The sequence below is a fragment of the Gambusia affinis genome, linkage group LG05, assembly GCF_019740435.1.
Source record: "Gambusia affinis linkage group LG05, SWU_Gaff_1.0, whole genome shotgun sequence".
Classification (NCBI taxonomy): Eukaryota; Metazoa; Chordata; class Actinopteri; order Cyprinodontiformes; family Poeciliidae; genus Gambusia; species Gambusia affinis.
This window is the reverse complement of record NC_057872.1, coordinates 28829022-28840441: the sequence shown is the minus strand read 5'-3', so window position 1 is coordinate 28840441 and position 11420 is coordinate 28829022. Positions and strand designations below refer to the sequence as shown.

Here is an 11420-nt window from a genome sequence, read left to right as displayed (position 1 = left end):
TTTTTCTACAAATAAAAACAGTTTCAAACAGTGGGCTTAACTTTAAAGATGATGTTTACTTTTTGCTTTATTTGTTCAATTTACAGTACTGCGTGAGACTTTTCCTAATCCATCCATCCTCTATGCACGCTAATCCTTGCAGGATTACAGAGTGGGGTGAGGGTTGTGCCAATCTGCAACAGGATAAATCAACAAGTGCAGTACAACCTGGACAAGAGATTAAGAGAAACCATTTGATCTAATAGCCATGTTTCTGAACTGAGAGAGGAAGCTGGAGTACCTGGAGAGAATCCATGCATACAGACAAACAATAGGCAGAAACATCCCAGGTTGATAAAATAAAGGTAAATGTTGTATAGCGACATGCTTTGCGATTAAAAAAATAAGGTATTGATGTGTTTCTGGTTTGGGTTTGCAGCAAACATCTCAGAAAATGAGAAATCTATTCATTAAAATGTCATATTTCCATCTCAACAAGGTTTTGTTGAAAAATACACTTTTGTCTGGCATCTGTTGCATTTTGTCTTTAACTGAGCTTTTTTATGCTGCAAACATGTTAAACACGTGTCATTATATAACTGCAATAATTACTCATGGTAATTATTGCAGTTCTTCGCAATAAGCACAATGCTTCGTGAAAATGCAATACCCAAGCTGCAAGATAGAGGGCGCCACAGTGCAAAAATTTTCCATGTAGCTGTGTCAATTATTACTCTCCCACATTTTATATTTCTTGTTTCATACAAATAGAAAAAATATTTGTTGAATCACTCTGCAAAAGACTGTGATGGACATATTAATAAATCTAAGAAAATGACATGAAAACATGAGAAAACAGAACGAAAGGTTGTTTGCACAAATCTTTATTCACATTTTTGATTTTTGCAAAAATCAGAGTTAGTAAATAAACTGATGACAGCAGCAGGTTTCAGCTGTAAGAAGTTTTGATGCTAAAGAGCCAGCGTTCTCACTTGTCCTTCTCCCTGTCATCTTTCTTTTTCTTCTTCTTCTTCCTGTCATGGTGGTGACCATCAGGGGATCGGGAATCCCTGCCAAGAGCAAAATTTGAGGCATCAAAAACATAATTCTCTTTAATGAACACAAAGTACCCAAAACATGTTCTTTTCTAAATGTTTATAAGCACATGAGAGATTTTCATCTCAGAAATAAACATGTTGGAGATCCAAACTGTGAGAGCTTAATATGACATTTCCTACCTCTCCTTCTTTTTCTTCTTCTTCTTCCTCTCTTTTTCTTGGCTTCGTTCTCGACTTCGTTCTCTGCTGCGACGGCGCTTACCGTGCGAATGATGCGACTCTGAGGATTTCGACCGTCTTCTATCCAGCCAGCGACTGAAAACACACCATATTATGTCTTAGCAACAGTGATTTATTTATTTACTGAAAGAAACATTGTTTTATTTACCCTGGAGGAGATTGAGCAGATCTAGATGAGTGATTCTCATCCTCCTCCTCCTTCCACTCTCTGGCAAGTTCCTCTGAATGGACACTGATCACCTCTCTGATTACCTGCAGAATGATAAACATCTAATTGTAGCGTTTTGAACTTATCATTCTTTATTTTTACAGTTTTAGTCTGTTCATCCAGATTTTGTGCACTTTTCAATCAGCTTTGACAGAATTAATATTTTAAAATCAATTTATTTTATTGTATATAAATGAGTTTGAAGCGACACCAATAAATACTATTTGTCAGCAGGAATTCTCTGTTATTTCAATTTGATCAGGATCTAAATTCATATTTTATGCAAATTAACAGAATACAAGGATACAATCAGTAGAAATTCAGTATGACAAATAATCATGTGTGAAATCAACTTTTGTTATTTTGTAATTATATTTTTTTATTGCAGTCCTTAAAATACCAGAATTTGCGTAGAACTTTATATTTTGACTAAATGAGTAAGCTTTAAATCAGTTTTATTATTTTCTAGCAGTCTGTTATTAATCAAAAAGCGTTTGAAACAAGCACAGGCTTGTAAAAATGTCTAACTGGCTGCTAAAATGTTAATACACCAAAAAAAAAAACCAAACAAACATCAGACAGATATGTGAGAAAAAACGTTGCATCATAAAGAATAAAGAAGCTAATTACAGCTTTTATGATGAGCTGATTAAAAAGTAAGGAATTTAAGTTGTATTTAACTGGAATATATGAGGACACTTCAGTGAGTAGAAGAGTTTAATGGAAGGATTTACTTCAGTGTAGGATTTCTTAGTGATGTGGACGTTCTTGGCTCTGTAGGACTGACGTCGCCTCTTGTAGTCCCTCATCTCTGCCATCAGCTCCAGGTGACTCTTTGGCTCATTCTGCTGTTCATCTGAACCAAACAAACACAATCAGCTATCCAGGTCTTCTGGAGGAGAAGTGAAAAATATAATTTTTTTCCATTTACTCAATAGAAGACACTACCAGCGTTGACTGACTGTCACCTTTTTTAAGTTTTGAAACCAGATCTACGTAGAGATCCTCGTTGGAAGACGCAGTCTCACTCTGCTGGCCGAGGACGCCGACCACATGATCGTAAAGAGCCAATCGGTCTGCAACAGTGAGGTCACACACCGCCCGCTTGTGGTTCTGTGGCACATCGACGGGTTGGCCAGAGTACTGACCTGATGAAGGACCACAGAGGTTTTACACTCCAACAAAAGACTCACACACCCACCAGGTGACTTCAAAGTCACAACTGACTGCATGACACCAACAATACGTATCAGATAACCAATTAGGAATTAACATATAAATAAAAACGTGCAGAATTTTGTTCATTTGGCACAAAATTATTATTATTATTTTTTTTGTTGAAATTAAGGCCAAAATGAGTGTTTGTCACAATCAGTATAAACCTGCAAATACTCACACTCAAAGGACTTGGAGCTTGCTCTGCTAAAGTGAAATAAGCTCAACTGGTTCAGTTAAAGTCATGTGATAGATTAAGCATGACATCTTCGATACCCTTGGTGCTTTATTTCATGATACCACTGGATGTCGTCAAGAGTTTGAAAGAGTTTTAGGCCTTGAAGCCTAAAACTGTGCATCCTGCACAGAGTGCGCTGGATGCTTTGAATAAGTCTGTCACAATAAGCAGCTAATTGCATGATAAATTAAAAATGTATATTCTGATGGCTAATACTTTTGTAGGGAAATTTTGTTCACACAGGCATAATAATCCATTTTATTTATGGTTTTGGTTATGTGTGGTTTTTGTCTCCTTTTTATTTATAAGAATATGTACATATATATTTATATTTGGTTGTTTTGTCTTATTTTGGAAAATGGTTTCCAGTTCCAGACTGGAGTATTGGGTACAAAATTAAAGCTTTGCAGTTTTTCAGAGGTCAAACTTGCACTATCATGCAACTACTATGCACATAGTAGTTGAAAATGGTCTCAAAACAACAATTATCACAATAATTTCTGGGAAACTTAATAATTTAAGTTGTTTTCCGGAAGATAACATTAAGCTCAGTGTTGAGTTTATTTACCAATACTTTATGCCACTGAATTATTTTTTACAAATGACAAATTATAGTAGTTATATAGTAGCTATGAATTAAAGCTGTTCACTTAATTAATTTGATAATTTTTTAGATATTATAAACATCGTATTCCATTATGATCATAATTAATTGATCGCTTTCAATGGGATACGTTTAAAAAAGACAATTTTATGAATACAGGAACTGAAAATGTTTATATTTGGAACATTGTCTGCAGATCTGACTGACTGTGCCTTCCCCAAGACGTAAAGGGAAAAGTTGGTGCTAAAGAGCCCCACAGCCCCACCTTGTGGTTTAAAAAGGATATGACAATAAAAGGATACTGCACGTTATCAGGCAAGCCTGAACCAGAGCAGCAGCATTTTCTAGAGCCCATCTCTTCTCTAATACTCACCACTGTTGCTGCAAACAGAACACACAATACACAGATCAGAAGTGACATCTAGGGGAGGTATTATGTCTTGGGTGTAAAAGTTAGACACTGGATGCCTCCTCTTTACGATTAAAAAAAAGAAGAAATGCTGACTGGTTGTTTTTAATAAAAGTTCTTAAGTTGAGATGATACCTTGCCAGAAGACGCCTTCCATCTTCATCAGTGGAGCTGCAGATCTAGCCTGAAGGATAACCTGGTGCTGGGTTGACTTGTCTACAAAAAGAAAATTAAAACGAATTAAAACATCTAAAAAACCGGGATAGAGAGTAGTTTACAGGTCAAAGTTAATCTGAATATTTAATTAACTTAGAATAATTTTATTATTCACCCATTAAAAAAGTCTTGATGTTTCTGCTTTCATAACAAACAGAGGGATCACACATCTCTTCCTGCAACACAGTGACAGGAAATATTACAACATTTACACAAGAGGAACATGATTCAAACATGCATCATATAAATACATATACAGTACAGACCACAAGTTTGGACACAACTGTGTGTCCAAACTTTTGGTCTGTACTGTATATATTTTCTCTGACATAGAAAAAACATCTTTCCACCATCATGCATAAATCTTTTAGTACAGATGTTATCTGAGACCTGATGCAAAGAGAACAGAAAAAGATCCAATATTAATAGTCAAAGAAATGGTTTGCAAGTTACAGAAAAAAAGTGACATCTAGTGAAAGCAGCATGTCTTGGGTGTAAAAGTTAGACATTGGATGCCTTCTCATTAAGATTTGAATAAGAAGAAATGTTGACTGGTCGTTTCGAGTTAAAGTTCTTTAGGTTGATATAATAAAAAAGTTTGTTTTTAGCAGTTTTCATTTTTTTCCATGGAATATTTGCACAATCATATTTATTTAGACATATTTTTCTACATATAAATTTTCCACACACAAGAAGCAAGAAAATGTATCCACTCTCTTTTTGCAAAAGATTTTGTTTTATTCCTTGCAGTGAACTTCATGTAAGATTTGCAGCATGGGGGCAAAAATAGATATTTTGATTTTAAAGGGTCTAAAGTATCTCCCTCCCTAGGTATTTTCCTTTAATTAGACCATCACCTGTTCCTCAGCAGAGTAACCCATTCTCCGGAGCATGCAGGAAGCTTTGTGTTTTTCTAAGGTTCTGACTGGGACTACGTGGTTGGAGTCATAAGGACATTGCTCCATTGGTTCCTGTGAAAACAACAGCAAGGAGAAGAAAATAGAATCAGAACAACAAAAATTACCCATCGAGCACATAAAAGCTCGCACCAAAAAGCTGTACAGGAGAAATAAAACTGAATCTAACACTACAAAATGAAAGAACGCATGGACATATGAACAGCATAATTTATTCTAACAGAGAAAAAGCACAACCAAAGGCTTCAAGAGAAAATAATAGACAACACACCAGATCAAATACGTAAATTAGGCATTTAATTCTAAAGAAACAAATATGTTTTATAGGGTTGTAAATAAAAAGCAGAAGCTACCTGATCGAAGTCCTCATCGTTCTCCTGCGACCATCCCAACGTTTCAAATAGTTCCTTTAACTGTTTCTGGCACGTCTCAGTAAATTCTGTCAGCTCCTGTAGACGGTCCAGGCGGTCCTGAAGGGCTTCCGACTGAACAGGGTCCGACATTGTTGCGTTTTAGTATAAAATGAAACCAAACATTTGACTTACAACCTCGAAAACTGTACTGGAGGAAGCCATGATGTTCTGCCGCTCGAGATGATGACGCATGCGCAAGGTTGGCGAAAATGTGTGACGCATATTCTTCTTCGTCTTCTTTTTTAGATTTCAACGGCAGGTTTCATATAACGTTGCACTACTGCCATCTCCTGGATTTTATTACTTCTCACCTTTCCTCAAATTTTCTACTAAATAGTCCCATTTAAACCACAAGAGGTTTAAGAAATTCCAAGTAGGTAACTAACCACCATACAAACTGCCTCAATAAACAAAGAAACACCGATATTTCAAAATAGTAATATCAGCAGTGAAATGAACAAACTGGCTGAAAAAACAGTTGAAGCAGAATATCACACTCTGATGGACAGCTTACATGATAACAGTATGGAAGAATACGTTATATTCTGCCATTGTACTGGATATTTATTTTTTTTTTTTTTTTTTTACAAAGATTGAATTAAGGAAATCCTTTAGCTGTTTACCTCAAACTTAAGATGGTCAACTGTAAAATGATGAATACTTTGTCTTATAGTCAGAATGAAGAATTCTGCCAGTTTTCACAATATATTTCTAAAAAGTGTCATTTTAGCTACAGAAATGAGAGCTTTTTATGCTTTTGGGCAAAATCTTGACAAAAGTATTTTCTCTTCTTGCAGTTTCCCAATCCCTGTCTGGTTGTAGACAACACCACAAAGCATCAAATTAACACATTTCATCTTTAAAATGAGTCTTGAATGATGTTAATTTCTGATGTGAGGTCCTTGACTGAGGACATGTCTGGAACGATGGGCTTTCCCGAGTTCAAGGATCTGTGCCAGGCCCTGAACAGCTGGAAAACCAGCTTTTCATCCTTCTATCTGGACACTGCAGCCATGGGCTATCACTATGGGTATTGACTGATTTTAACAATTTTTATTGCTTTCGACTCATCAAAACAACTTTTTGATAAGTTTGCTAAAATTAAAACTATGTAGGAACTTCTTTTAATTGACGTTGCATCATCCATATTGCTTCTTACTCCAAAACTGCAAATAAGATAGCTAACTTTATTATAGATTTATTTTAGATGAAAATAGATTTCTCAAATCTGTGCTGAAAGCCTGACAACTTCCTCTGCTTCTGTGTATTCAACTTTAGTTAATTATTGTTTGACTTTCCCCCATTACGTCACAATTTTTTAAAACTTTTTAAAAGCTGCTCATGTTTGGTAAAACTGTTTAATTGTAAAAGTTCAGGTAAAGGCATACCGTGCAGCACATTACCGGTACTCTTAAATATCTTTCATATGCTTTTCAGTTTCTTACTATGACAAAAACTGCATACATTTTTAATGGCTTCTTTGTGTTATATATGTTTAAGACAAGATGAAGAAAGTCTCCTTGCCATTTTGAGCAGCTAAAGACACCAATGACTTATTGTAAAAGCCACCACCATGCCTATTGTCTGGGTTTTGACCCTCATATACTGTTGACTCAAATGGAATAAGTCTTATTAAAATATAAGAATAAGTTTAATTAAAACAATGCTGTTTTAATTAAACAGAATTAATATAAATTCAAAACAAGAACCCAGTGTTCAACCATGCAGGTGGTAAACTGGAGAATGAACCCTAAATATTGTCCATAAATTCCATCTCCATTTCTGATAAATGGCTACAAGGATGATAAAAATAGATCTGAAGTTCTTGCTCATTGTTCTTGTGAAAGTAGGTGCTTCAAAAAACAAAATGCAGTCAAAGACTCAAAGTTCTGAATAAATTGAATTTTTATCTCATGTCTTCGTAAAGAACAACAGAAAGATTGTTGAAATCAGCTCTTTTAGCCCGTCTTTGTGTTGGCGCTGTTCTCAACATCTGGATCCTGCTTCATAATTTCAGTTCCTTGTTTTTTGCAAGTGTCATCACATGCAACCTCCGATCCTTTCAATTGTTGTTTTATTTGATTTATTTCATCCTTGGTTTTCTTGGGGTTGCGCACCAAAGCTGCTGCTTTCTGGCCAATCTGTGAACACAAGAAGGTTACTTGTTGTTAAGAAACCTTAACATGCAGTTAACATAAAAGGAAACATGCTGCTGTAAAAATTCGAAGGTTTTATGATGCAAAAAAGAACAGCATACATTATTCCAGATCTTTTCTCTTTTTAATGTGATCTTTACAATTCAACTGAAAACCATTTTTAGAGGAAAAATATAAAAACAGAACAAGCTGCAACATCCTGATTATATAAGTGTGCATTCCCTTAAATTAGGACTTTATTAAGCAACCTTTTGATTCAATTTTATTATTCTTTCTTTTTTTTGCAGGAGTCTATCATCTTGTGAAGACATTTTCTTTTCATCGCCCAAACCGATTTATCTTTGCAATTGCATATTTTTGCTTTTTTGTAACCTCTCTGCCAACTATGGCTTTAGCTAAGGGATGCAAATGGAACAAGGTACAGAACAAATAACATTGTCCCATTATTTTTAATTTAATCATATTCTCTAAAGTTGATAGCAAATAAAATATGTATGTTAATGCTGAAACTGAATCAAAAAATGTTTCATAGAAGTATTTTTAACTATATGCATACTTATGCAATCTGGTTATTGCAGATTTTTGTATAAACATTTTTCCTCTAGTAGATTTTTTTTCTGTTTGATAGTACAAAATATGTCACATTTGAGATAGAAAAAATATTTTGTTTACATCTCAGAAACTTGACAGTTCAATAGGAGTATATATAGTCTCTCACTCTGCTTCAATCAGCCACATACCTGCAGTGAAATTTTCTCTCCGTATCGTATGTAATTAGCCAGATGTTCGCAGTTGTTGGAGAAGGCTTCCCAAATATCGGTTTTTGGGTCTTTCCCACAGCTTTTATACTTCTCTTCAATTCGCTTTGTTATTTCATCTGTCGATACTTTGTTTTTGTAGTTTTCTATTTTGTCCAGATAATTATCCTTCTCATAATCTTTGAGATCAACTTTATCAAAGATGCAGCCACCCAAGGGTGCTTTTCTACGAAAACCTATGGAAATATGTATTTTTAAAGTTTTAGTCAAAGTCTGACATATTATTTATTTATTAATAACTTAGTAAAATAAGCTAACATATAGAAAAAAAAAAAATTGAAATTTCACAGTGGTCTTAAATTTGTTAAAAGATACATCACCTATAAAGTGGAATATGTTGTCATCTGCAGTTTGGTCTTTGAATCTCTTTTTATCCAGATAAATACCATAGTGCTTGTAAGTAAATCTGGAGCCACGAGCCGTGGCAATGATGTCACCATATTGTAGCTATGAGACAAGAAAAAATATTTTGGAAAATAGAAATTAATAATAGAGTACTTAAGTATTCCATCAGAAATAACTGAATATCCAAAAATGTCTTCCAGATAAACACATTGGGAAACAAACTGTAACTCCCAGTTATCACACAATGTAATATAATATGTCTATTAGTGAAAACAAACTGCATCAAGAAATTACAAGATGTTGAGATGCAAGTAGTATATTTAATGTTAGAAAACGTCTTACTTCATTCTTAGTTGCTCCAATGACCAGGTGTAAGGTCACAACTATCACAATCAGGATCTTCATTTTACCAAAGGTTAAAAACCTTTGAAAGTATAATACAAATGACATAATCACACCAGCAATACTGTGACAACATTTTTCAGAATTAAATCTTGAACCCATTAAACAGATTAATATTATGCTATAGTTACCTGGAAGGTTTATGCAGAAAATAGTCTGGTCTGTTGTTGAAGTCTCTCTTGAATAAATGAGAGATTCTTCTGTCATAGAAAATAAGCTCCTTATATAGATCAGTGAATGGATTCCTAGTCCATCCCCACTTTGAGGGGTTGGGCTTAGTGAAAGGTTTAACCCATAGATAAAAAGATAGACTAAACACAGAAACTGCATGCTATTTTCTTTTTGAAGATGCTCTTATTAACATATTTTCCTGTTAAAACTGTCAGAGTGTCATGCTTAGAATGAGAAATAGCCTAAAAAACTACTGTTTTTAATTGTGGCCACGGTGAAAGGACTGAGAGGCTGTTGCTTCCTCTTTTGGTTTAAAAATTTCTTATCCTGTTACATATTAGCAGAGTGAACAGTTAAAAGTGACAGACTGCATTCAAGGGAAGGGTCCAAAACTTACAGATGTATTCAAATTAAATAATTCATCAGAATTTTACTGAATATGCTGAAAAGATAAAAGACAAAAGATTCCTCCAGAATTATATCTTAATGCTGCTAAGAATGAAGAATTAAAATATTTTTCTTAATTTTTTTATTTTGGTTTTCCTTTAGGGCAAGCCAAAAGGGAGAGGTATACAACAACGTGACCCACAAAAATAGTTTACCTATATCTGCCTGCTCATCTAAACTACAACATTGTCAATAGTAAATGAAACACTTGTATTGCTTTTTATCAAGTCCACAGGACCCCAAAGCGCATCACCCTTCTTTTTGATTTCTTCTAAAATGTCTCATGTTTCTATGCACAAATATATATATGCACATAATGTGCAGTTTTTTTAAAATTACCTACTCAGTATAATATTTCTTTACCTACCGTTTTTTTTTTTTTTCGGACTATGAGCCGCTACTTTTTTCCTACGCTTTGAACCATGCGGCTTTTTGCCCGGTGCGGTTTTTCTGTGGATTTTTCTTCAGCCACTAGGGGGCTCTTTTTCTTCTGTCATAGAAAATAAGCTCCTTATATAGATCAGTGAATGGATTCCTAGAAATTTAGCAGGAAGTGAATCATCCATCCATCCATCCATTTTCTATACACCCTTCTTCCCTAAATGGGGTCGGGAGGGTTGCTGGTTCCTCTCCAGCTGCGTCCCGGGCGAGAGGCGGGGTACACCCTGGACAGGTCGCCAGTCTGTGGCAGGGCAACACAAAGACATACAAGACAAACAACCATGCACACACACACTCACACCTAGGGAGAATTTAGAGAAACCAATTAACCTGACAGTCATGTTTTTGGACTGTGGGAGGAAGCCGGAGAACCCAGAGAGAACCCACGCATACACAGGGAGAACATGCAAACTCCATGCAGAAAGACCCCGGCCGGGAATCGAACCCAGGACCTTCTTGCTGCAAGGCAACAGCTCTACCAACTGCGCCACTGTGCAGCCCGGAAGTGAATCATTGGAAGTTAAAATTGGAAATCAAAGAAGAAAGCGCTAATTTTGTTTTAGAACAAGCACATGCTAGCAGCAGTCATGACGGAGAAATTTCTTCAAACTCATATGATGCAGCTTTTAACCTGAGGGCCATCGATCTGGCAGTACAGGAGGGAAATGGAGCCGCTGCACGTAAACTCGGTGTAAACGAAACCATGGTTCGGAGTTGAAGACGGAAAAATCAGAAAACAGCGGAGATACCAGCGGCTTATATATGTACGTTTCCAGTTTCTTAAAAAAAATGTAGGTGCGGCTTATAATATGGTGCGCTCTATCGTCCGGAAATTACAATAGTATTTGGTTTTTGTTGTAAATTTGCTAATTTTGCTCATCAATTCTCATTTTTCCAGTTTTTCTGTCTTTAAAATTTGTGCGAATATGTTTGCTTCAATTTATCTTGCACTTCCTGCTGGCCTGATCTTTGCCACTGTGAGAAAAAAAAAATTCTATTTCACCCTGTTGTTCTCAAAAGAGACACTAAAGTCAGACGCATGGTACCTGTTCAAATACTGTGTTTCAAAGTCCATCAAAACTCTCATAGCCTAAATCCTCAGAAAATTCATTACTGTCAGACCTTCCTCTTCAGAAGATGTAA

General features: G+C 35.5%; 2 protein-coding genes across 2 annotated transcripts; both read right to left on the bottom strand.

The window, feature by feature from the left end:
* Nucleotides 1–847: 847 nt before the first annotated feature.
* Nucleotides 848–5732, bottom strand: snrnp48 (small nuclear ribonucleoprotein 48 (U11/U12)). The gene is made up of 9 exons (XM_044117358.1): nt 5438–5732; nt 5025–5138; nt 4283–4343; nt 4087–4167; nt 2454–2633; nt 2220–2341; nt 1426–1529; nt 1218–1352; nt 848–1049 (listed from the first exon to the last, which is right to left on the bottom strand). The coding sequence occupies exons 1-9, from the start codon at nt 5585–5587 to the stop codon at nt 968–970; spliced, it is 1029 nt and encodes a 342-aa protein (XP_043973293.1). The 5' UTR covers nt 5588–5732; the 3' UTR covers nt 848–967.
* A 1686-nt stretch (nt 5733–7418) lies between these two features.
* On the bottom strand, nt 7419–9395 carry LOC122831279. The gene is made up of 5 exons (XM_044117359.1): nt 9350–9395; nt 9159–9240; nt 8792–8918; nt 8394–8647; nt 7419–7638 (listed from the first exon to the last, which is right to left on the bottom strand). Exons 2-5 carry the CDS (start codon nt 9219–9221, stop codon nt 7456–7458), a joined length of 627 nt encoding a protein of 208 aa, XP_043973294.1. The 5' UTR covers nt 9222–9240; nt 9350–9395; the 3' UTR covers nt 7419–7455.
* Between the last annotated feature and the right edge of the window lie 2025 nt (nt 9396–11420).